Source organism: Oncorhynchus clarkii, chromosome 6 (genome assembly GCF_045791955.1).
Source record: "Oncorhynchus clarkii lewisi isolate Uvic-CL-2024 chromosome 6, UVic_Ocla_1.0, whole genome shotgun sequence".
Lineage (NCBI taxonomy): Eukaryota > Metazoa > Chordata > Actinopteri > Salmoniformes > Salmonidae > Oncorhynchus > Oncorhynchus clarkii.
This window is the reverse complement of record NC_092152.1, coordinates 59,241,140-59,267,392: the sequence shown is the minus strand read 5'-3', so window position 1 is coordinate 59,267,392 and position 26,253 is coordinate 59,241,140. Positions and strand designations below refer to the sequence as shown.

Genomic DNA, 26,253 nt, shown 5'->3' with positions numbered 1-26,253 from the left:
GCCAATGCGGGCGATTCTGTGGAAAGGGAAGCGGGGTCTTCACTAGTTATTAAAGCCACAAAGTCATAAACCCCGCCCATGTATACAATTTATCTTCTTAAAATCGGAGTATAAACATAATCCTAACCTCAACCTTAACCACAGTCTATGCCTAATCATATCCTTAAATTAAGACATAAAAGCAAATAGTTGTTTTCATACATTTTTACGACATAGTCTATTTTGACTTTGTGGCTGTGGTAACTTGTGGAAACCGGGTAGCTGGTGGTTTGGTAGCAGTCACATGACTGGGAAACGATTTCAGGGTTAGCTACCAGTTTGCTGATACAAACTTGATAATCATGGTAAGTGAAAAGGCAAAAATAGCTACACAATAATACGTGTGATTATTATCCATCCAATCCTCCTATGTGAGTCATTACTTTTCGGTATTGTTTTTTTGTTATTGCTGTATGGCTGAGACTCGAAAACAGACTCAAATTGTGGGTGGTGCTAGTTAGCTACGGCCTAGTTAAAAGCCAGATAGCTACATGCTAGCTAGTAGCTGGCTAAGGCTGTAGACTAACTGTCAACATATTTCATTTTTGAAGAATCGACCCGATTCTTTGATGTCTAGCATCTCTTATGGCCGATTAGTTTCATCTCTTACTTTTAAGACACGAACTTCACCAAGTCAAAGGAGTGCAGTTTGTTAGCTAGTATTTTCATGAAATGTCTAGACGCGTTAGCCAGTTAGCTAACTAACGTAGCTAGTACAGATCAAAGATAATATCGATTTAACTTAGCATATGTAACTAACTAGCTAAACTCGATTGGTTATCCGTGACAGAGAGGTCCAAATATACAAACCACAACTGACGTTAGTTATCTAGTTCAATAACAAAGGTTAGCCAACAGATGTCAGTCATTGATCATTCATTCTGGTGATGCTAGAAATGAACATGGTTCGTGTGAACACAGTGCATACGAATCAGTAGCGAACCATTTGATGATAGTCTGGTGACTCAGTGCTAGCTTGCAGTCTACACCTACTACACTCTTGATGAGGCATGTGACATTTTTTTCACAATTTCTAATCTTAGGCCATCCAGAGGGCTGACATTAGAATAACTATGAATGAGCTAACTCGATGTTTATGTTGGCCAGTACAGTACCACTAATCATTGAATTATTTTCCTGTGGTCATAGCCAGTTTACTGAGCATCTGAGTCAATGTCATGTCTCGGCTCCCTGTAACTGTAAACCACTGTAGCTGTAATGGTGGATGGAGTATGTCAGAGTAACATGCATGGCATTCCTCTGAGCTTCTGTGTGCTGTCTTTCAGCCTACCACACAGCAGTCACCCCAGGACGAGCAGGAAAAGCTACTTGATGAAGCTGTGCAGGCTGTCAAGGTCCAGTCATTTCAGATGAAGCGCTGCCTGGTAAGATCTACCTATTTCCTCCTTTGTGGGTCCGTTTGATTTCCTTCTCTTTTCTGTTAACAATATAGCAAATCTATATTGTGTTCTTTGACCCTCATCAGTGTATGAGAGAGACAGTGTTTCCAAGCCGCAAGTTACATTACAGCATATTTTGGAGCAGTGTATCAGGTATTAAACGAACTGTACTGTATACTCATTGACTTGTTACTTGACTTGTTTGATTGACACTTCCATCTGTAGGACAAGAACAAGCTGATGGATGCATTAAAACATGCATCTAACATGCTGGGCGAACTCAGGACCTCCATGTTATCGCCAAAGAGCTACTACGAACTCTGTATCCTTTACCTGCAGCAACCTATGGATCTCTGATCTAGACATAGAAACAAAATGCACTCCTCATTCTCCAGATCATTTGACTGTTCTAGGCAAGTCTATGTTTGGTGTTGTTTACAATTGTGCTATGAGTCCCTAATTCTGAGTGCAGACATGGCCATCTCTGATGAGCTCCACTACCTGGAGGTGTACCTGACAGATGAGTTTGCCAAAGGCAGGAAGGTGGCGGACCTCTATGAGCTGGTTCAATATGCAGGGAACATCATCCCCAGACTGTGAGTACTCAAGCATCCTAATGATCGTTTCAGATAGTGAATAAGTGTAAATGGAAAGCTGCACATGTTCTCTTGGACTAGCCTACATGTACATGTGATCAATCATGTGACAACAATGCCCTCCTTTAGGCATTGCGAATCAGATGAAGGAGCTTGACCCTAGAGGAATGACCCCCCCCCCTCTCCTCTCTCCCAGTTACCTGCTGATCACTGTGGGGGTGGTGTATGTTCGCTCCTTCCCTCAGTCGCGCAAGGACATCCTGAAGGACCTGGTGGAGATGTGTCGTGGGGTGCAGCACCCGCTGAGAGGCCTGTTCCTCAGGAACTACCTGCTGCAGTGCACCCGCAACATCTTGCCTGACGACGGGGAGCAGTTAGAGTAAGAACAAAGGGAGAATCTGAATTGCATACTCCTTGCATCCTCTTGCCTTGCCACCTTCATGAAACCCTTTGGAGGAGAAGGTCAGAGGGGAGGGACCTCTGGTTTTCTCATCCAATGGTTTTTGAGAAGGAGATGAGGAAAAAGAGGAGGCAATTCAGATTTTCTCCTCACGGGGCTCCCCTCCTGAGCTGCCCCTCACTCATTCTCATCGACCGATTCCCACTCGCAATCCAGGCCTCACAGTGTATTTATCAGACCTTCTCATTACGTTGTGTCCGTCCTCTGATTGAAAGAGATTTGAGCTAGTTGTTTAGCAATCATCCCAGAAGGTTTAAATGTGACCTTAGAGTTATTGATTTAATGAAAAGGCTTATATACTTCCTCTTGATATATCATGCTCCAGTTAACGAGGCAGAACTTTTGGTCCTCGTCTGTCTTTCCAGGGGGGAGGATGCGATGACGGGAGACATTAACGACTCCATTGACTTTGTGTTGCTGAATTTTGCTGAGATGAATAAGCTGTGGGTGCGCATGCAGCACCAGGGCCACAGCCGAGACAGGGAGAAGAGGGAGAAGGAGAGGCAAGAGCTGCGCATCCTGGTCGGGACCAACCTGGTTCGACTCAGCCAGCTGGAGGGGGTCAACGTGGAAAAGTATAAACAGGTTTGTGTTTACGTCTGCCTATATATATATATATATATATCTCGATGTCTAGAGCTGCACATTTGCATGTACTAGAGGTAAAATGGAGCACTTGACATTAAATCTGAATGCTAATGTATGATTAATCTGAAACTGACTTGAATACTGTGTAGTTAATATGAATCAGTATGCTTTTTTTGTGCCTTGCAAATGAATTAATGTACTTGAATTGAGAGAATCATGCCATGCAGGGGAGCATAGGAACACATCATGTACTGTTCTAGAATAAAGAGCACCTATAGAATTATGTAGGGTTTAGCCTTTGTCGTTTGTCTATCGGAGGGCGTGGAGACAAGGGAAGATGATCATTGACAAGCTCCGAGAGAGGTTCTTAACCCTGAGCACCTCTGGATGTTTTATTTCTGCTATTATATCTACTTTACCTTAGAAATTATGTTTGGCAAAGAGGGATGCAGCATTGGATAAAATATTACATTGAATATGCATTACAACGTGCAGAAAATAAACAAATACTTAAGTCCCTTATATCTAGAGAGGATGTCCATTGTGTTACATTGTATTTGGGTTATTTCTCTCCCCAGATTGTGCTGTCCGGTGTCCTAGAACAGGTGGTAAACTGCAGAGATTCCCTGGCTCAAGAATATCTCATGGAGTGCATCATTCAGGTAACTACCGTTTCCAGTTTGTCATTGCGTCAAGGTCTGTAGTAGAAAATGCATACGCATTAACTGTTACTGATTCATCACATAGACTGGTCAAATGGAGTCACCCTGCCCTGCTGTCTATGGCCTGGCTCTCCTCTTCTATAACAGGTTTTCCCTGATGAGTTCCACCTTCAGACACTGAACCTATTCCTTCGTTCCTGCGCCGACCTGCATCAGCACGTCAATGTCAAAAACATCATCATCGCTCTCATTGACAGGTGATGTAAACTCTGCTACATATGATTTCAGTTCAATCAGTACACAACACACAGGATTGCAATTTTCCCTGGTATTGTATTGAAACACACTGACGTGATTTATCTTCTCTGTTTTAGACTGGCTTTGTTTGCTCACCGAGAAGATGGACCTGGAATCCCTGCTGAAATCAAACTGTTTGATATTTTCTCCCAACAAGTAGCCACAGTTATACAGGTAAGTGATGGAGAAAGGCTTTTATTCTTCTTCTTTTTCTTTCTCCCCTGCAGATATCAATATCTCTCGCTCAAAAGACAAATTCGGGCACAAAATCGAGATCTAGTTTTCCTCTCATCGACTCAATCTCATGACCTTGGTGGATGTTTAAGTAATTCAACTGAAGTAGACTACATTATATGTTATTACATATTTTGTATTTCATGTTTTCCCTCCAGTCCCGCCAGGACATGCCTTCGGAGGATGTGGTCTCACTACAGGTGTCCCTCATCAACCTGGCAATGAAGTGCTACCCTGACCGGGTGGACTATGTGGACAAGGTGTTGGAGAGCACAGTGGAGATCTTCAATAAGCTCAACCTGGAGCAGTAAGAGCACTACCATGTCCCTGTCTCAGTGTTACATAGTTGATCATGTGGATAGTTCTGCTTCTCCTTTGTTTGGTAGAGGAATTCATCGGACCAAAGATATACATTAATGGAAATTAAAATGAAATTACTTTAGCAGGGGTTGCGTAACACAGGAAAAAATAGATAAAACGCATAAGAAATATCTTGCTGCGTTTTATAAACGCAGATCTAAAATGCTTCTTATTGTAATTTCAGCTTGTCCTCAGACTCATTTTGTACGTAAGTTGCACTTCTCCACTGAGTATTCATGAATGAGCATTCTGGCAGCAGACAGGGCTCTGACTGATGTGTTGCTACAGTTAAAATCGGAAGGTTACGTAAACTTAGGTTTGAGTCGTTTTTCAATCACCCCACAAATTTCTTGTTAACAAACTATAGTTTTGGCAAGTCGGTCAGGACATCTAATTTGTACATGACACAAGTAATTTTTCCAACAATTGTTTACAGACAGATTATTTCACTTATAATTCACTGTATCGCAATTCCAGTGGGTCAGAAGTTTACATACACTAAGTTGACTGTGCCTTTAATCAGCTTGGAAAATTCCAGAAAATGGTGTCATGACTTTAGAAGCTTCTGATAGGCTAATTGACATCATTTCAGTCAATTGGAGGTGTACCTGTGTGGATGTATTTCAAGGCCTACCTTCAAACTCAGTGCCTCTTTGCTTGACATCATGGGAACATTTAAAAAAATCAGCCAAGACCTCCGAAAGATAATTGTAGACCTCCAGTAGTCTGGCTCAATCTTGCGAGCAATTTCCAAACGCCTGAAGGTACCACGTTCATCTGTACAAACAATAGCATGCACGTATGAACACCATGGGACCATGCAGCCGTCATACCGCTTAGGAAGGAGACGCGTTCTGTCTCCTAGAGATGAATGTACTTTGGTGCGAAAAGTGCAAATCAATCCCAGAACAACAGCAAAGGACCTTGTGAAGATGCTGGAGGAAACAGGTACAAAAGTATCTATATCCACAGTAAAGCAAGGAAGGAGCCACTGCTCCAAAACCGCCATAATAAAGCCAGACTACGGTTTGCAACTGCACATGGGGACAAAGATCGTACCTTTTGGAGAAATGTCCTCTGGTCTGATGAAACAAAAATAGAATTGTTTGGCCATAATGACCACCGTTATGTTTGGAGGAAAAAGGGGGAGACCTGCAAGCCGAAGAACACCATCCCAACTGTGAAACATGAGGGTGGCAGCATCATGTTGTGGGGCTGCTTTGCTGCAGGATGGACTGGTGCACTTCACAAAATAGATGGCATCATGAGGAGGGAGAATTATGTGGATGTATTGAAGCAACATCTCAAGGCATCAGTCAGGAAGTGAAAGCTTGGTCGCTATAGGGTCTTCCAAATAGACAATGACCCCACGCATCCTTCCAAAATGGTAACAAAATGGTTTAAGGTTAACAAAGTCAAGATATTGGTGTTGCCGTCACAAAGCCCTGACCTTAATCCTATAGAAAATGTGTGGGCAGAACTGAAAAAGCGTGTGCGAGCAAGGAGGCCTACATACCTGACTCAGTTACACCAGCTCTGTCAGGAGGAATGGGCCAAAATTCACCCAACTTTTTGTGGGAAGCTTGTGGAAGGCTACCCGAAACGCTTGACTCAAGTTAAACAATTTAAAGGCAATGCTACCAAATACTAATTGACTGTATTTAAACTTCTGACCCACTTGGAATGTGATGAAAGAAATAACATCTGGAAAAAATAATTGTCACACCTTTTTTATATTTTGTATAAAAAAAATGGCCCCTTTTTCTCCCCAATTTCGTGGTATTCAATTGGTAGTGACAGTCTTGTCTCATCACTGCAACTCCCGTACGGACTCTGGAGAGGCGAAGGTCGAGAACTGTGCGTCCTCCGAAACCCAACCACAAGCCGTACTGCTTCTTGACACAATGCCCACCTAACCCGGAAGCCAGCACACCTGGCAATCGCGTCAGCGTGCATGCGCCCAACCCGCCACAGGAGTCGCTAGAGCACGATGGGACATGAACATCCCTGCCGGCCAAATCCTCCCCTAACCTGGACGATGCTGGACCAATTGTGCGCCGCCCCATGGGTCTCCAGGTCGTGGCCGTCTGCGACAGAGCCTGGACTCGAACCAGGATCTCTAATGGCACAGCTTTACTGCAATACAGTACCTTAGACCACTGCACCACTTGGGAGGCCCCATATAACACTATTTGACGTGTTAAATACTATCAGTAGGACTGTCAAATCTGTACAAAAAGGTTTGCAAACAATCAAACACTGGCCACAAACTATGTGTTTACAATACGACGTTGGTGAAAATATATATTTTTTTTGTCATCAAAGTCTGGAATTCTCTGGATTTATGGTGCGAACCAGGGGGGAAAAAAACACACAGCCACGCCATTGAATAGCAAGCTTTGCAATGCTTGCAGTTAGCTACTGATTCCTTACAAACCACTCATTGTTGAATTTGCAATTTCCAACTTGTGTAATCTTTATGGCCGAGCACTGATACATTTTATCTATAATTTATCTTCATTATTTCTCTTCATATGACGAGGATTAAAAACGATTTGCCAGTAGATTGTCAACTTGATTCATAATGACTGCTAGCAAAGACTTTGAAGTAAGATGTTGACATGATCAGTCCAATCAAATCTACAGTGCATATAACGTCATTGACGTCATTTTATTTGTGGCCGATGACCTTGAGCCTTCTTGGAAGGGCACTTGTAATATAACTCTACGGCAGGACCCAAAGGTCTGAAATCTTGGATGTCTACCCTTACTAAGGACTTAAACTTGGCGATTATTTAGTGCCCCCATGAGTGACAGAACACTGAGCCAATCACGGCACAATGCTCCTATTTTCTGCTGGCTTGCCCCACCACCACATAAAGCACTGAGCTAGGCTGAAACACCTGCATTTTGGAGCTGCCTCACTCAAGAAAACAAAAAAGGACCATGTTTGTATGCTGCTTTATTAACTCAATGATATATATATATATATATATATATAATTTTATATTGTTTGCAAACTGATGTGATGTATTAATGCCAAAATAACATGCAAAACAGGCAAGAAAATAAATATTTATATACCTGCCACCGGTCTTGCATTAAGAGCTTGCTGAACAAACAACCGCTAGTAGAAAAACCAAATTCTTCAGCAAAGTGCTAGAGTAGGCTACAGTGCTTTGTTCAGCAATACTTTAGACTGAAAGGTTTACAAATCTCAAAAGAAAGCCAGTTGCAGAGTACATTTTCTCATCAAACAGTAATGAATTTTTAAAAATAAATAAAGTTTATCATCCCCATCTATGATCTCAAATCTCTGTAAGAAGTTGTATGTAATTTCTTAATGTAATTCCCTTTTTTCTTTAGACAATATATATATATATATATATATATATATATATATATAATTTTTTTTCAGCCATATGATGTTTGGAAGTTATTATATTTCCCAATTTTCATAAATAGCTGACAAAGGAAACTGCTGTAGCTACTTCAGTATTTTCATTCTCAACGCCATTGTCTCCCCCCTTTCGAAGCATTGCAACCAGTAGCGCGGTCTCGAAAGAGTTGACGAGGCTGCTGAAGATCCCAGTGGACACCTACAACAACATTCTGACCGTTCTGCAACTCAAGCACTTCCCACCACTCTTCGAGTACTTTGATTATGAGTCCCGCAAAAGCATGAGCTGTTACGTTCTGAGCAACACTCTGGACTACAACACCACCATTATATCCCAGGAGCAGGTCAGTACACACACACACCGACACACACTCACACACACACCAACGCACACATACAGTACCAGTCAAACGTTTGGACACACCTACTCATTCCAGGGTTTTTCTTTATTTTTTACTATTTTTTTACATTGTAGAAAAATCAAGACATCAACTATGAAATAACACATGGAATCATGTAGTAATGAAAAAAGTTTAAAACAAATCAAAATATATTTGAGATTCTTCAAAGTTGTCACCCTTTGCCTTGATGACAGCTTTGCACAATCTTGGCATTCTCTCAACCAGCTTCATGAGGAATGTTTTTCCAGCAGTCCAACAAGGAGTTCCCACTTATGCTGAGCACTTGTTGGCTGCTTTTCCTTCTCTCTGCAGTCCAACTCATCCCAAACCATCTTAATTGGGTTGAGGTCAGGTGATTGTTGAGGCCAGGTCATCTGATGCAGCACCCCATCACTCTCCTTCTTGATCAAATAGTCCATACACAGCCTGGAGGTGTGTGTTGGGTCATTGTCCTGTTGAAAAACAAATGATAATCCCAGTAAGCGCAAACCAGATGGGATGGCGTATCACTGCAGAATGCTGTGGTAGCCATGCTGGTGAAGTGTGCCTTGAATTCTAAATAAATTACTGACAGAATCACCAGCAAAGCAGCATCACACCACCACCTCCATGCTTCATGGTGAGAGCCACACATGCGAAGATCATCCGTTCACCTACTCTGCGTCTCACAAAAACACCAAAAATCTCAAATTTGGACTCATCAGACCAAAGACAGATTTCCACCTGTCTAATGTCCATTACTTGTGTTTCTTGGCCCAAGTGTAAGTCTCTTCTTCTTAGCACTCAGCAATTCGACCATGAGACCTTTTTCACGCAGTCTCCTCTGAACGGTTGATGTTGAGATGTGTCTGTTACTTGAACCCTGTGAAGCATTTATTTGGGCTGCAAATTTTCAGATTGACTGACCTTTATGTCTTAAAGTAATGATGGACTGTAATTTCTCTTTGCTTATTTGAGCTGTTTTTGCCATAATATGGACTTGGTCTTTTACCAAATCGGGCTATCTGCTGTATACCACCCATACCTTGTCACAACACTACTGATTGGCTCAAATGCGTTAAGAAGGAAAGAAATTCCACAAATTAACTTTTAACAAGGCACACCTGTTAATTGAAATGCAATCCAAGTAAGAACCTCATGAAGCTGGTTGAGTGCCAAGAGTGTGCAAAGCTGTCATCAAGACAAAGGGTGGCTACTTTGAAGGATCTCATCTAAATATATTTTTTATTTGTTTAACACTTTCTTTGTCGCTACATGATTCCATATGTGTTATTTCATAGTTTTGATGTCTTCACTATTATTCTACAATGTAGGAAAGAGTACAAATAAAGAAAAAACGGTTTTGACCAGTATTGTACACACAAACACGTACTGATATGTGCTACTTACTTATATTTTTGCACATTGAGCTGTGTTCTTTCTCATAAGTGTTTTCTTGTTGTTGGGCTCTTTTCACCTTACTTTGTTTAGGTAAGCATGAACAAAAGGCTCTTTGTATTGTGTACTTCCATGCAGTCTGGCTACTTATTTTCATCAATTCTTTTCTTCAAGATATTGGCTGTTAAAGTCATAATAACCTTTTCTAACTTTTCAATTTGGAAAAGGTCAATGTGAACAATGATTCAGAGCACCAGCCTTTTCTAAGAGCGCTCTTAGTGGGACTCCAGGAGATCATTGATTTCCCAGTAATGCCATAAGAGGCCTTTTTAAAAGCCTTTCCCCCCCCTAACTTATATAACTATCTTCACCCATACCTTTTTGGCCACGATATAACTTCAACTCCATTACAATATACTTGCAGTCTGGTGATTTTTGTTGTTGTTGCCACTAATAGCCCTTTCCAGTCTGCTCAAGAACTTGTTGATGATACAGTGCTTTCAGAAAGTATTTACACTCCTTTTTACACATTTTGGTATGTTACCAAGTGGGATTTTTTATTTATTTAATTGTCCTTTTTGTCAACAGTCCATACAATATTCTGTAATATCATTTGTAAAATTCTATGATTTTGAAATTTATATAAAATTTTAAAAGTACACATTTCTTTTATTAGATAAGTATTTATTAGATAAGTATTCAACCCCCTGAGTCAATACATTTTAGAATCACCTTTGGCAGCGATTACAGCTGTGAGTGTTTTTGGGTAAGCTTTGCATACCTGGATTGAACAATATTTGCCCATTTTATAATTCTTCAAGCTCTGTCATGTTGGTTGTTGATCATTGCTAGACAGTCATTTTCAAGTCTTGCCATAGAGTTTCAAGCCAATTTGGCAAAACTGTAACTTGGCTACTCGGGAACATTAAATGTCTTCTTGGTAAGCAACTCCAGTGTAGATTTCGCCATGTATTTTAGGTTATTTTCCTGCTTAAAGGTGAATTTTTCTTCCAGTGTCTGTTGGAAAGCAGACTGAACCAGATTTTCCTCGAGGATTTGCCTGTGCTTGGTTCTATTGTGTTTAATTTTTGTCCTAAATAACTTCCTAGTCCTTCCTGATGACAAGCATACCCATAACATGATGCAGCCTCCACCATGCTTGAACATGTGAAGAGTGGTACTCAGGGATGTGTTGTGTTGGATTTGCCCCCAAACATAACGCTTTATATTCAGGACCAAAAGTGCATTTCTTTGCCACATTTTTAGCAGGTTTATACTTTAGTGCCTTATTGAAAACAGGATGCATGTTTTGGAATATTTGTATTCTGTACAGGCTTCCTTCTTTTCACTCTGTCAGTTAGGTTAGTATTCTGGAGTAACTACAATGTTGTTGATCCATCCTCAGCTTTCTCTTATCACAGCCATTAAACTGTAACTGTTTTAAGGTCACCATTGGTCTCATTGTGAAATCCCTGAGTGGTTTCCTTCCTTTCCGGCAACTGAGTTAGGAAGGATGCCTGTATCCGTGTAGCGACTGGGTGTATTGATACACTATCTAAATGTAATTGATAACTTCACTATGCTCAAAGGGATATACAGTGTCTGCTTTAAAAAAAAACTTGACATAACAAAGGAGTTGAATACTTTTCATTTTTTATTTATTTTTTTATTTATTTTTATCTAAAGACAAAAGTACACTTTTTTACATTGTGTGGTATTGTGTGTAGGCCAGTGACACAATCTCAATTTGATCCATTTTTATTTCAGGCTGTAACAACAATATGTGTAAAAAGTCCAGGCATGTGAATACTTTCTGAAAGCACTGTAAATATCTCACTGCTGAAGCACCGCTTTCTCTCTCCCTCAAGGTGGATGCCATCCTGTCCCTGGTGTCGACACTGATCCAGGACCAGCCAGACCAGCCCGCTGAGGACCCAGACCCAGAGGACTTTGCTGAGGAGCAGAGCCTTGTGGGTCGCTTCATTCATCTGCTGCTTTCCGATGACCCCGACCAACAGTATCTGGTAAGCTTTGCTTCCCATACAGTTGAATTCCGTCACAGTATCAATGTGTTTTCAGGAGATGTGTTTCATGGCATATGTTAATGGAGGGCTCCATCATGTTCTTCAGATCCTGAATACAGCCAGGAAGCACTTTGGTGCTGGGGGGAACCAGCGGATTCGCTACACTCTTCCACCGCTGGTGTTTGCTGCCTATCAGCTGGCCTTCCGCTACAAAGAGAACTCTTCATCAGTACGCCACGTAACCCTTACCCTAACTTTTCTGAACAAAAATATAAACCCAACATGTAAAGTGTTGGTCCCGTTTTTCATGAGCTGAAATGGAAGATCCCAGAAATGTTCCATACACACAAGTGTACAAGTCTCTCAAGTGTTGTGCACAAATTTGTTTACGTCCCTGTTAGTGAGCATTTCTCCTTTGCCAAGATTATCCATCCACCTGACAGGTGTGAGATATAAAGAAGTTGATTAAACAGTATGAGCATTACACAGGTGCACCTTGTGCTGGGGGCAATGAAAGGTCACTTTAAAATGTGCAGTTTTGTCACACAATGCCATAGATGCTTCAAGTTTTGAGGGAGTGTGCAATTGGCATGCTGACTGCAGAAATGTCCAACAGAGCTGTTGCCAGATAATTGAATGTTAATGTCTCTACTATAAGATGCCTCCAACGTTGTTTTAGAGAATTTGGCAGTACATCCAACCGGCTTCACAACCGCAGACCACGTGTTACCACGCCAGCCCAGGACCTCCACATCTGGCTTCTTCACCTGTGGGATCGTCAGGGAGGGGGGATGCTGAGGAGTATTTCTGTCTGTAATAAAGCCTTTTTGTGGGGGAAAAACTCATTCTGATTGGCTGGGCCTGACTCCCCAGTGGGTGGACCTGGCTCCCAAGTGGGTGGGCCTATGTCCTCCCAGGCCTACCAATGGATGCGCCCCCTGCCCAGTCATGTGAAATCCATCGATTAGGGCATAATTTATTTAAGTTGACTGATTTCCTTCTATGAACTAACTCAGTAAAATCTTTGTAATTGTTGCATTTATATTTTTGTTCAGTATACATATCTTTTTTTTTACGAAGTTGTGAAGAGGATGATTTATGATAAACAGGAAGGTGGATTTGAACTGTTTCCTCTTTGTTGGACACGTCCCACAGGATGATAAATGGGAGAAGAAGTGCCAGAAGATCTTCTCGTTTGCCCACCAAACCATCAGTGCTCTGATTAAGGCTGAGCTGGCTGAGCTGCCCCTCAGACTCTTCCTACAGGGGGCGCTGGCCGCAGGAGAGATTGGCTTTGAGAACCACGAGACTGTGGCCTACGAGTTTATGTCACAGGTACAAGGGACAAAATGGGTTGAGTGTTAAATATTGGAGGAAGGAGGTCACTGCCCCTCTTCGCCTTAGGTTTACTTGTGCCCTGTGTTGGCAGCATTGATCCACTGATTTCACAGTCAGAAATGTTTCTATATCTGTTTTCTCTGAGAATCATAACATACGACTGCCCCCCCACCCCACCCCAGGCCTTCTCCCTGTATGAGGATGAGATCAGCGACTCCAAGGCTCAACTAGCAGCTATCACGCTGATCATCGGCACGTTTGAGAGAACAAAATGCTTCAGCGAGGAGAACCACGAGCCCCTGAGGACACAGTGTGCGCTCGCTGCCTCCAAACTGCTCAAGAAGCCAGACCAGTGTCGGGCCGTCAGCATCTGTGCACACCTCTTCTGGTCCGGACGCAACACTGAAAAGAATGGAGAGGAGGTGGGGGTTGTGATCACAAAGAGGATAAATATATAATTATTGTGTTAAATACAGTGCCGTTCTAAAGATGATGGTGTCACCATAGTAACAGACATGCAGTAACAGTCTAGTAACCAAGTATTGAGATTGATTGCCTTGCTTTGTCTTCTGCTCTGATGAGATGTAAAAAAAAAAAAAAAAAATCCCCATATGACAAGCAGGGTGGTAATTCTAAGGTTCCTTGCTCATAATGACACATAATCAAGAGTATTGAAGTGTGGGAAATGCAGTAAGAGGTTCTCTTTGTTCTATATTTATATTCAGAGTTTCAACTTCCTCTTCATCACAGGTGGCGTGTGTGTGAATGCGTGGTAAAATAGTTTTACACCACCGTCTTTGTCCTCAGATTCTTGACGGGAAGAGGGTGATGGAGTGCTTAAAGAAGGCCCTGAAAATCGCCAATCAGTGCATGGACCCGTCATTGCAAGTGCAGCTCTTCATTGAGATCCTGAACAGATATGTCTGTTTCTACGAAAGAGAGAATGATGCGGTATGTGCACATTTCTTCCCTTTTGTCCTCCTCGTCTATACTACCACTCATTCCTGACATGCTGCTTTTTAAGAACCAGGCTTGCATTATGAAATCCTGACGTCTTTTCAACGCACTTCAAGTGCAGACGGTCACATTGAGCTGCCTGGAGTGACGCCATCCAATCTCCTGTGTTCTCTGAGTTTATTGGAACAGTATTGGGACTTGCTAGGACACCAAGGGGACGCCCACTCTTTGGTGGTTATTTACCAGCGCAGCAAGGAGGGAAGGACAGGAGGCTACACCTCACCCACCCACTCTCCCCAGGCAGACAGTTGGGGTGTCTTACAGGGTGTTTTTCTTAACATCTAGAGAGGGTACTAGGCCTCCAGGGACTGAGAACAGGGGCTCCATAGTCAGAACAATTTGAGACACTGATGACATTGTTTTCCCTCTAAATCATTATATAACTTTTGTCTTATAACTGAGTATATTTCTGCATATCTACAGTAGGTAATACGTACTTTTTTTTTTCTCACTAATTTCAATTCATTTGAAATTATTATTTGAAATCATGACATGTCTTGATCCCCTGTAGGTGACGGTCCAGGTTCTGAACCAGCTGATCCAGAAGATCCGAGAGGACCTGCCAAACCTGGAGGCCAGCGAGGAGACAGAGCAGATCAACAAACACTTCCACAACACACTGGAGCACCTGCGTCTGCAGAGAGAGTCGCCGGAGGCCGAGGGGCCTGCTTATGAGGGCCTGGTGCTGTAGGACTCGCTACACTTATAAATATCTATATATATATTTACACACACATGTACACTCACACCAGGGTATTCCATCCATTGGGAAAAATGCCAACCCCACCAACAACACCTGCCTTCCATCTCTCTATTTCTTTCTCTTTCTATCTTTTCTCCTCTCACTCTATTTCCTTCTATCATCCCCCTTTATTTCATTTGACCATTTTTAGCATAAGGTGTTGCATTTAAAGGTGTTGCTTTTGAGAATACATGGTGTACAGGCTGCAGTTTGTCTTGCACTTCCTGTGTGTTGTCATTCCATCATATTTGACCATTTCTGTTGTCCGTCGTCACCCTCAGAAGGCGAAGATATAGCCAGTGGAAGCTCATGTTTAAACTTTGTACCCTACTCATCTACTCTGTCTGTACGTCATCATGATTTCATGGTCATGCAAAAGAAAGAAATTGCCTGCTTTTATGTCTCATCATTACTAGGTCGTACTGGGGGAGAGTTATCCCATTGACCTAACGCTGTGACCCAACAACCCCTTCTCCTCCATGGACTAACACCTGGGCAGTCGGCTGTAGATTTTCCTTTGCCCTCCTCTTTCTCTCTCTCTCCTCAACTGCTTCACTCATTTAGCTTGAGCTTTTTTTTTTCTGGTTGCGGCCTTACTTCTGTGGTTGACAGCCATTTGTAGAGAGTTAAGCGGCGTGTGTTGGTGCATGCTTTTACATAGAGTGGTAGGAGGAACTGATGTGTATGATACCCCTTTGTCACTGGCGCTACTAAAGTGGCAGCTAACCTTTAATTTCTTAGATGTCCACATTGATTAAAAGATCTCTGCTGGGGTTGGGTTCTATTCATCTCGTTGTCTTCTGGATTCTGAACCCTATCTATTGTATGTATGAGCTACTTGTAAATCAGCAAAAACAGAATAAATATCATGTCGTTTGGGCAAATAAACAAATTGATATTAAAACCTACATGTCTATAACTTGGTGTCCATCTTCTGTTATGCTGCAGGTAACTAGCCTCTGGTTTTGAATTAATACTGAGTCGGTGCACTGAAAGGGAGATTCACGTTAGTGAATGGATCGACATTTGTTTGCAAAATGGTCACCCTTTTATGAAAGACAAGGTTATTATGAAAGTTATATTTTTAGAAACACTTTCGGTGTTTTCTACTATTTAGTTTGGATGGTCAAGGTTGTGTTGTGACTCATGCTTAACAAATGAGGACCAATTAGCTATCTCCGGTCGATGGCTGTTATTCAGTTTTACTTCATCCGTTGCTAGGTGACTGTTCAATGGAGACCGTCTCTCGTTGATGGCCCACGGAACAACAATCACAGCTGAGAACATGTTTTTCTTTGTCATTTAGCGGCATTTTGGTGCCTATATAAAGGCTAACAGACGGTATGTGTTGCAAAAAGGTTTTGAACACTGTTGCCTGAAGCCTAAGGTAGACGCCAGGGCAATAAACACATTGGAGGTGAGCTGCTGCATGTCTTTTATTGTTCAACATAAAACCGACATTACATTTGTTGTAAAGGTAACTAATACACGTTGTAAGACCTGCAAACAAGCACATGCTACACAGAAATACAAAAACAATATTCATGGTGACCGTCTGTACCCAGTGTTGTGCAACACTCGTACGACCTGTCCGCCTACACTAACATCATGAGACAACTGATTATGTACAACTGTCAGGACAAGGCCATAGTTGTCAGTGCAATTTGGTCATGCTTAATACATTTGTTCCATATACTGTGGCTGAATTTTAATCTTGGTGGTACAAAGCAGTTTTCTGAAAGCCTTTCTGAAGCTGGTATGACACAGCGGGTAAAGGACAGGGTTGATGGAGGAGTTGACCCACAGTAACCAGAAGGAGATTTCATACAGGTAGTGCTGGACACATTGGGCATGGCATGCTGCACGAATGATCATTAACAGTGTGTAGGGAGCCCAGCACAGGCCAAATACACACACAATCACTGCCAGGGACTTGGCAACCTTCTTGTCCTTTGAGAGACGAAAACGACTGGCAGCTACTTCAGATTGGCTGCGCTGTTTACTGAACGAGTGCTCCGCTGACTGGAACCGCGTCCTCCTGGAATGCTGAACCACATCACCCACTTGCAGTGGAGGAAGGTCCAGAATCGTGCTGTCCTTACTTGTCTCATGGTTGCTGTTCCCAGTTACTGCTGACACTTTAGCAGTAGATAGAATACCTCCTAACCTGGCAGCATTGTCTGGGATCCTTTGGGCTTCACCTTCCACTGGTCTGACGAAGAATACATGCTGAACTCCAGCTTTCAGGGCCTCCATCTCACAGTCCCCAGGCCCCTCGACAGGCTGCTCATCCCTCACCTGGTTCCGCCTCCTGATGTTGATGTAGATGCTGATGTTGAAGTACATGACAGTAACAAAGGGGGTGAAAAACTCAACAGTGGATGCTGTCATCAAGAAATACCAGTTGAAGTAAAACTCTGCGTGGCACTCTTTGTCGGGCACCACGCTACTACCAGCGATGTATTCCCAGATAATGATCGCTGGCCCATAGAGTAGGAAAGCAGCCAGCCACACACTCAGCATCTTCAGAACAGCCTCCCGGGTCACACCTTTCTGACACCTGTAGCTCACCTGATACAGAAATAACGGAATGGTGGCATTATTGAAATGGGGTGTACACAGGTTCTTGGTGCACTAAAGAAAACCTTTCAATTATGATATTTTGATATGGATTTACATTTCATTACTTCCATATCACTCGCAGACAGTTGAAAATGAAACCTGCTGCAGGAAAGGATAATCATGCGTAAGTGTTTTCTCACCGCTCGTGTGACAGATATAAATCTGTCGAAGCTGATCAGGACGATGTTGAACACTGATGCAGTGCATAAAGTATAGTCCACCACCAGCCATATCTTGCAAAGACCTCGTCCGAGTCGCCACTCACCGGTAATGACATAGGGGATATACGCAGGAATACAAAAGCCGCCTGCAGGTGGGATGGAACACACATTTTACGCACGACTATTAAGCACGCATTTGAAACGCGTTCAGATATTTTGGCAATATAGAACAGTACAGAGAGAAAATATGTATGGGTAGCAGTAGCGTATGAATCATGCACAACAGTATGTATACCTTTACAACAATGGCACACGATGTATTTGCTCACACAATACATTTACGCACTCACCAACGAGTAAATCGGCTATGGCCAAATTCAAAAAGAAAAAGTTCCCTTGAGTTCGCAAACTTTTCTCCACCGCAAAGGCTAATATTACAAGCGCGTTGCCGAGCACAGTGGCGAAGACAAGAAGCGTCATGAGCACGGCCAAGAACACGGAGGTAGACGGAGAGAATTGTCCATATTGCGAACGTGGGTTCCCAGGCATCTCCATATCACCAAGCGCCGTGGCGTTTCCCTGGGTAACCACAGACCAGTTGAGCATCTCATTCGATTTCCAATGCGAAGTGACGGCCATGGAAGTTCCAGCACCCAGTAATAAAGATTCGGGTTGCATTGTCCCTACTTTTATTAATTTTTATATTAGCTTAACCAGCCAATTTCAATAGCATGTTAAAGTTGTTAAAGCTGACATTCCATGGGGTTCGTGTGAAGACTGAAAACGAAGAGGAAGATGCTGTTTTTATAGGCTGCAGCCTACATAAAACGAGAGCTTCGATTTTATTGGTTGTTTTGCAGTGCTTGTGAGAACTGAAAAAAACAGGACATATGATTCCTATCTCTTATGTCTGTTTGAGCAGATAGTATATAAAGACAGTGAAATAAAGATTAGAATAGTTAATTCCTTAGAATACACAACATTTGAAGGCATATGGGGTTTTCTGTATTTCTTTCTAAACATAATTTTTGCTGTTAGAAAATATGAATTTCCAAGGCAAAAATAAATGAAAATGTAATGTCTGGAAGGTATTCTCATCTAATTTCATATTAATATTAATATTGTGGCTGGCTTTGCAAAGTTGTGTCAAATACTAATTCTAAACTAAACAAAAATATAAACGCAACATGCAACAATTTCAAAGATTTTACTCCCTTACAGTTCATAAGGAAATCATCTATGGATTTCACATGACTGGGAATTGAGACACGCATCTGTTGCTCACAGATACCTTAATAAAGGTAAATCAAATCAAATCTTATTTGTCACATGCGCGGAATACAACAGGTGTAGCACTGTGAAATGCTTACTGACAAGCCCTTAACCAACAATGCAGTTTTAAGAAAATCCCTAAAAAAGTAAGAGATAAGAATAACAAATAATTAAAGAGCAGCAGTATATAACAATAGCGGGGCTATATACAGTCGGTAACAGTACAGAGTCAATGTGTCAATGTTCGAGGGGCACCGGTGTCAAGGTAATTGAGGTAATTATGTACATGTAGGTAGAGTTTGCCGTGCGGTAGCAGAGAGAATAGTCTATGACTAGGGTGGCTGGAGTCTTTGACAATTTTTAGGGCCTTCCTCTGACGCCGCCTGGTATAGAGGTCCTAGATGGCAGGAAGCTTGGCCCCAGTGATGTACTGGGCCGCACGCACTACCCTCTGTAGTGCCTTGCGGTCGAAGGCAGAGCAGTTGCCGATACCAGGCAGTGATGCAACCCGTCAGGATGCTCTCAATGGTGGAGCTGTAAAACCTTTTGAGGATCTGAGGACCCATGCCAAATCTTTTCAATCTCCAGAGGGTGAATAGGCTTTGTTGTGCCATCTTCACGACTGTCTTGGTGTGCTTGGACCATGTTAGTTTGTTGGTGATGTGGACACCAAGGAACTTGAAGCTCTCGACCTGCTCCACTACAGCCCCGTTGATGGGAATTGGGGCGTGCTCGGTCCTACTTTTCCTGTAGTGCACAATCTTCTCCTTTGTCTTGATCACATTGAGGGAGAGGTTGTTGTCCTTGCACCACACGATCAGGTCTCTGACCTTCTCCCTATAGGCTGTCTCATCGTTGTCGGGGATCAGGCCTAACACTGTTATGTCATCAGCAAACTTAATGGTGTTGGAGTCGTGCCTGGCCGTGCAGTCATGACTGAACAGGGAGTACAGGAGGGGACTCAGTACGCACTCCTGAGGGGCCCCCGTGTTGAGGATCAGCATGGCGGATGTGTTTGTTACCTACCCTTACCACCTGGGGGGCAGCCCATTAGGAAGTCCAGGATCCAGTTCCAGAGGGAGGTGTTTAGTCCCAGGGTCCTTAGCTTAGTGATGAGCTTTGAGGGCACTATGGTGTTGAACACTGAGCTGTAGTCAATGACTGGCATTCTCACATAGGTGTTCCTTTTGTCCAGGTGGGAAAGGGCAGTGTGGAGTGCAGTAGAGATTGCATCATCTGTGGATCTGTTGGTACAGTATGCAAATTAGGTGGATCAAGGTTTCTGTGGTAATGGTGTTGATGTGAGCCATGACCAGCCTTTCAAAGCATTTCATGGCAGATTAGGCAGATTACCTTAGTGTTCTTGGGAACAGGGACTATGGTGGTCTGCTTGAAACATGTTGGTATTACAGACTCAGACAGGGAGAGGTTGAAAATGTCAGTGAAGACACTTGCCAGTTAATCAGCGCAAGCTCAGAGTACATGTCTGGTCCTGTGAATGTTGACCTGTTTAAAGGTCTTACTCATATCGGCTACGGAGAGTGTGATCACACAATCGTCCGGAACAGCTGATGCTCTCATGCATGTTTCAGTGTTACTTGCCTTAAAGCGAGCATAGAAGTTATTTAGCTTGTCTGGTCGGCTCGTGTCATTTGTCAGCTCTCGTGTCATTTGGCAGCTCTCGGCGCTGGTGTTTGATGGTTCGTCGGAGGGCATAGTGGGATTTCTTATAAGCTTCCGGGTTAGAGTCCCGCTTCTTGAAATCGGCAGCTCTACCCTTTAGCTCAGTGCAAATGTTGCCTGTAATCCATGGCCTCTGGTTGGGGTATGTACGTACAGTCACTGTGGGGACGACCTCCTCAATGCACTTATTGATAAAGCCAGTGACTGATGTGGTGTACTCCTCAATGCCATCGGAAGAATCCCGGAACATATTCCAGTCACTTTTTTAAAGACAGAGTCACTGGTGCTTCCTGTGGTAGGAGCGTGGATCAGAAAACCAGTCAGTTTCTGGCATGACCACCATTTGCCTCTTGCAACATGACATTTCCTTTGCATAGAGTTGATCAGGCTGTTGATTGTGACCTGTGGAATGTTGTGCAAATCCTCTTCAATGGCTGTGCGAAGTTGCTGGATATTGGCAGGAACTGGAACTTGCTGTGGTACATGTCGATCCAGAGCATCCCAAACATGCTAAATGTGTGACATGCCTGGTGAGTATGCAGGCCATGGAAGAACTGGGACATTTTCAGCTTCCAGGAATTGTGCACAGATCCTTACGACATGGGACTCTGCATTATCATGCTGAAACATGAGCTGATGGAGGAGGGTGAATGACACGACAATGGGCCTCAGGATCTTGTCACAGTATCTCTGTGCATTTAAATTGACATCGATAAAATGCAGTTGTGTTCGTTGTCCATAGCTTATGCCTGGCCATACCATAACCCCACTGCCACCATGGGGCACACTGTTTACAACGTTAACATCATCAAAATGCTCGACCACTCGACACCATACACGTATTCTACCAAATTCTCTAAAACAACGTTGGAGGTAGCTTATGGTAGAGAAATTAACATTCAATCATCTGGCAATAGCTCTGGTCGAAGTTCCTGCAGTCAGCATGCTCCTTCAACTTGAGTCATCCGTGGCATTGTGTTGTGTGACAAAACTGCACATTTTAGGGTGGCCTTTTATTGTCCCCAGCACAATGTGCACCTGTGTAATGATCATGCTGTTTAATCAGTTACTTGATATGCCATACCTGTCAGGTGGATAGATTATCTTGGCAAAGGAGACATGCTCACTAACAGGGATGTAAACATATTTGTGGACTTCATTTGAGAGAAATAAGCTTTTTGTGTGTACGGGACATTTATGGGATCTTGTATTTCAGCTCATGAATCTTGGGCCCAACGCTTTTTGTTCAGTGTAGATTCATTTGTGTTCTCCACATAAGGTGACACAAGTGCCTGGTAAATTACAGTATTTTATATACTTAGTGACATTGGAGACATTGATGTACAGAAACCTTGGCTTATGGACCAGCTTCAGTCTGGAACTCAGGAGGACCATTGCAGCGTTCATCTATGTACTACTGAGTGCACAGAGACAGGTTGACTTTTTTCCCGAAAGAGTATAAACAAGGGGGCTAGAGTGGACTGCTTTGACCTGACATGGTAACCAGTGGTCTAGTGATATTTTTTTTAGGTACCGGAGCAAATCTTGTATTTTTTTTTATGTCATAATTTCTCAATTAACCGACATGTAGCCTACTGTATAATTTCATTTTAGAATATACATACTATGCATCATCCTAATTGCAGATTGTTTATGCTTACACATAGTGGCTCATATAGGCCTAATTTGGTGTTTTTATAACATTCGAAAACACCAAATTAGGCCTACCGTATTATAAATTAGGCCAGTGGTAGGCAAGTAGATTCAGCTGCGGGACGGATGGTCGGGTCGGAACATAATGATAATGACTTGTACACTGCAAATTGTATTTGAAAAGAATCACTTCATAACTTGATTACATTGCAACACAATCACATTGGTCTCTTTTGTTATTTGTGGGAATACTTTGGAAATGACACTACACAGCACTACACCACTGATGGTGACCGACATGAAACAACTTAAGAGCAAAATATATAAAATTGTCATATCGTTGACAGAACCGCAAGCAGCAATGAAAAGTACAATTTTGACAGATGACTCTGAGCACACTCTAAAAAATGCGTTTGGATGACCCAACTGCTGGGTTGCAGGCATTGGCCAACTTAGTGGGGTTGTTTTCTTGAGAAAATAGCAAAGTTGGGTTGTTGATGCTGTGTTATTATTGAGATATGATCCAGTGGGTCAGATCAGAAGGTAGGCATAGCTTAGTAGGGGCGTTGCTTTCAGATATTGTAATTTTTGGCTACCTGTGAGAGTAAATGTTGTTCCTGTTCCTCTGTTCTTGTCAGGTATGCGTAAATGGCTGTAAGAGAGTCAGGTGCAGGAGAGCAGATATTGGGTAGCCAACGGAGCCTTTTATTTAGGCGAACCAAAAGCACACTGCAAAATAAACACAAAATAACAATTTGGGTTAACATAACTCAGCGCAACAGACTAACGTGCGCATAACATTAAACAGAATAAACAATACCAAACAAAGACATGGGGGAAACAGAGGGTTAAATACCCAACAACACATAATGAGGGAAATGAGAACCAGGTGTGTGGGAAAAAAATAAAAGACAAATGGAAAATGAAAAATGGATTGGCGATGGCTAGAAGACCTGCGACGTTGACCGCCGAGCACCGCCCGGACAAGGAGAGACATCGACTTCAGCAGAAGTCGTGACAGTTCTGTTGTATTGTTAGCACATGAAAAATTGTTAGCACTAACTTCTGTCCCTTCTCTCTCGATACCCCCTCCCACCTTCCTATTGCATAACTTCAAAGAAAATCACATTTCAGACCGTTTTGAAGCTTTTATGAGGCTTACAGAAGTGTATATGTTCCAATGTTGGGATAGTTACCACTTTATTACAATATGTAATAAATAATCTAAATATTATTAATATTATATTATAACATGTAATATGCAAAAATGTATAAGGAACATTTAAAATTGCGGTGTACTATCTTAACATCTGATACAATACAACAGAACAGATGAACAGGAATTACATTTACTCTCATGGGTGGCCCAAAATAACTGTCTGAAAGCCATGCCTCCTGAAAAGACACTAAGGATTACATTATAAAATACCCAGCTGCGGACTCAACCCAGCATGGAAGTGAATATAACCCAACTGATGGTTAAATTAACCCATGTTTGGGTAATCTGAACAACCCAGCCAGTTTAGTTATTCACACAACCCAACTGTCTGGGTAAAAATAACCCAGCTTGTGCTCTGTCCAGTATTTACCCTGCGCTAGTCTACCAAAAATAAATAAATAAATAATTAGGTTGTTTCAAATCCAGATTATTTTTGAATGTTGGCTACGTGGGCAACACTCAAATTCAGTTGTTTCAAATCCAGATTATTTTTGAGTGTTGGCTACGTGGGCATGCTGTCAGGAGGCTGAAGTGGCCTAAATGACAGTCCATCTGTGAACGCCCACAGAACATGTGTTCCTTACACATTAAGGTCTCAAAAAACAATAATTAACCCTTAACATACTCAAATATTGTCACAAGGGTTTTACAATTTTCAACTCAAAAGGCCTCTATTTGCCTCCTTACTGAGGATTTATTTTCTGCATCACCAGCAAGTTCACTTTACCCCTTTTGAAATAAAATCAATCTTTGATAATACTGTAATGTATTTGATAATAAATATGAATTGAACAATGAATCTGTCTCTTGAAAATGTATCTGCTGACCCCTACTGGACAAAAAGTATGAACTTCAGGGATTTAGGACTGCACCTGACAAGGCTTTGCACTGGGTCCACTAAAGCACAGCAACATACGCCTTTCACTATATAAACACAACCCATGAAAATATCCCACAAACTCGTCATAAACAGGTGTAAACAGCTAGGTGTGTAGTTTGTAGGTCAACTTCAAATAAGGATGTATGACTGTCTGTGGTTGAGGGTTATAATACGGTCAATGAACAAAAACCTAGCTAGTGAGGTCGACAGTGCTGCTTACCTTCATGCTCAGATTCTATCCCAAATAATAACAACAGAGGACAGTATTTCCTTTTTCAATGCTGCTCTGACAGTGGTAGTTTAGCTAGATCGTGAAAAGGGGCTCATACACAGTCACAGTCAAATAGTCAAAAATTCAAGTCAGGTATTTTTTTTTTAACCAACTATTCTTTGCATTTTACATGTTTAACTTTATAACCTGACAGTTGTAGTACGCTATTTGTGAATGTGAATATTATTTTATTATAACTAATAGTTAGGTCTTCATATTTAATTTGTGTGAGCCATTTTAATCAGGTCCAAAGGATGTTGCAATTTTGATAGTTCAGATTTTCCTTAGATGGGTACTTATACAATAACACATCATGCTACTTACACGTAACACATCTGTGACTGAAATCATTGTTTCATTTCTGATGCAAATGCTTGCTGGCTTGACAAGTTCACAAGGTCATACAGAGTGGTCCCTTTGTTATCCTGTGGTCCTCTGTGTGTTGTTACCAAGTCATCAGATTATATGTGCTCAGCCAACATGAAAAATAGCCTGTGACAAGCTACGTGTCAGAATAGCCACCATGCTTATCATGTAGATGCTGATTTATACCAGTCAGCAACATGCTTGACAATAAAACAATCCTCTAATAATGCTCAGTGTAAACAGACATTTTCCAATAGTGAATTAATGTAAATCCACAGTTTGAAATGAATGTTCTTTATAGTGACCTGGCCAGTTTGATGTACCTGATTAGGTTGATGGATTAAGATGGAGATGCTGATGGACAGGTAGAATCAGGAGGTTGACACCAGATTGCTCTGACTAGGGTCAGGACGTCACCAGTCACCACTGTCCATCTCATTTTAAAGACTTATTCTAGACATCCCCCACACTTTCCCCCCTTCTCATTCTGCTCTTTCTTACTCATTCCTTCCATCTGTGCACTGTCCCTCTGAAACGACATCATTGACTCACTATTACCTCAGTCAGGACTACTGCTTGGTGTGTAAACCACTGCCCAGAAACAATGACTGTATTCCCACTCTACCACTGAAAATTATGCTGTCAGCAGTAGGCTACCACTTGAACGTGAAAAATGTTAAAGGGGTACTTTGGAATTTTGGTAATAAAGCCCTTTATCTACTTTCCCAGAGTCAGATGAACTTGTGGATACAATTGTTATGTTATGTGCATTTTGAAGGAAGTTGCTAACTAGTATGCTAGTAGATACCCATAGACTTCCAGTCATTGTGCTAACGCTAGTTAGCATTGGCTCACGAAACCACCTCTAACTTCCTTCGTACTGGACACAGAGGCAGTAAAAAGTTATCCACGAGTTCATCTGACTCTGGGAAAGTAGATAAAGGGCCTCATTGCCAAAATCCCAAAGTATCCCTTTAAGGCTTTTATCTCGGTAAAGGATATCTCTCTTTCCCCTCTATCTTTGTATCTCTTTCTCCCCCTCTATTTTTTCCCTCAATCTCTCTCTTATTTTTATTCTGTTTCTAAAGAATCAAAGTGCGTTCCTCACCTTCCTCCGGAGGCTCCCATATGCACTGATCTGAATAAACAATATAACAGGTCAAAGGTATAGGGAAGACCAGGCATTTCCTT

The 26,253-nt window shown here is 42.2% G+C and overlaps 2 protein-coding genes across 4 annotated transcripts; one reads left to right on the top strand and one right to left on the bottom strand.

Moving 5' to 3' along the window:
• Nucleotides 1–80: 80 nt before the first annotated feature.
• Nucleotides 81–15,854, top strand: LOC139411355 (vacuolar protein sorting-associated protein 35). Of its 3 annotated transcripts, none has more exons than XM_071157624.1 (17): nucleotides 81–344; nucleotides 1,341–1,424; nucleotides 1,665–1,761; nucleotides 1,912–2,035; nucleotides 2,232–2,414; nucleotides 2,861–3,080; nucleotides 3,662–3,745; nucleotides 3,893–4,002; nucleotides 4,120–4,216; nucleotides 4,435–4,583; nucleotides 8,173–8,380; nucleotides 11,683–11,838; nucleotides 11,945–12,067; nucleotides 12,994–13,173; nucleotides 13,359–13,598; nucleotides 13,984–14,127; nucleotides 14,705–15,854. In XM_071157624.1, the coding sequence occupies exons 1-17, from the start codon at nucleotides 342–344 to the stop codon at nucleotides 14,882–14,884; spliced, it is 2,382 nt and encodes a 793-aa protein (XP_071013725.1). In that variant the 5' UTR covers nucleotides 81–341; the 3' UTR covers nucleotides 14,885–15,854. The 3 variants fall into 3 exon arrangements, with proteins under 3 accessions (XP_071013725.1, XP_071013724.1, XP_071013723.1); XM_071157623.1 differs by having other exon boundaries at nucleotides 247–344; nucleotides 1,338–1,424; XM_071157622.1 differs by having other exon boundaries at nucleotides 247–344; nucleotides 1,326–1,424.
• A 568-nt stretch (nucleotides 15,855–16,422) lies between these two features.
• LOC139412156 (histamine H3 receptor-like) lies at nucleotides 16,423–18,396 on the bottom strand. The gene is made up of 3 exons (XM_071158971.1): nucleotides 18,069–18,396; nucleotides 17,698–17,864; nucleotides 16,423–17,506 (listed from the first exon to the last, which is right to left on the bottom strand). The coding sequence occupies exons 1-3, from the start codon at nucleotides 18,394–18,396 to the stop codon at nucleotides 16,610–16,612; spliced, it is 1,392 nt and encodes a 463-aa protein (XP_071015072.1). The 3' UTR covers nucleotides 16,423–16,609.
• Between the last annotated feature and the right edge of the window lie 7,857 nt (nucleotides 18,397–26,253).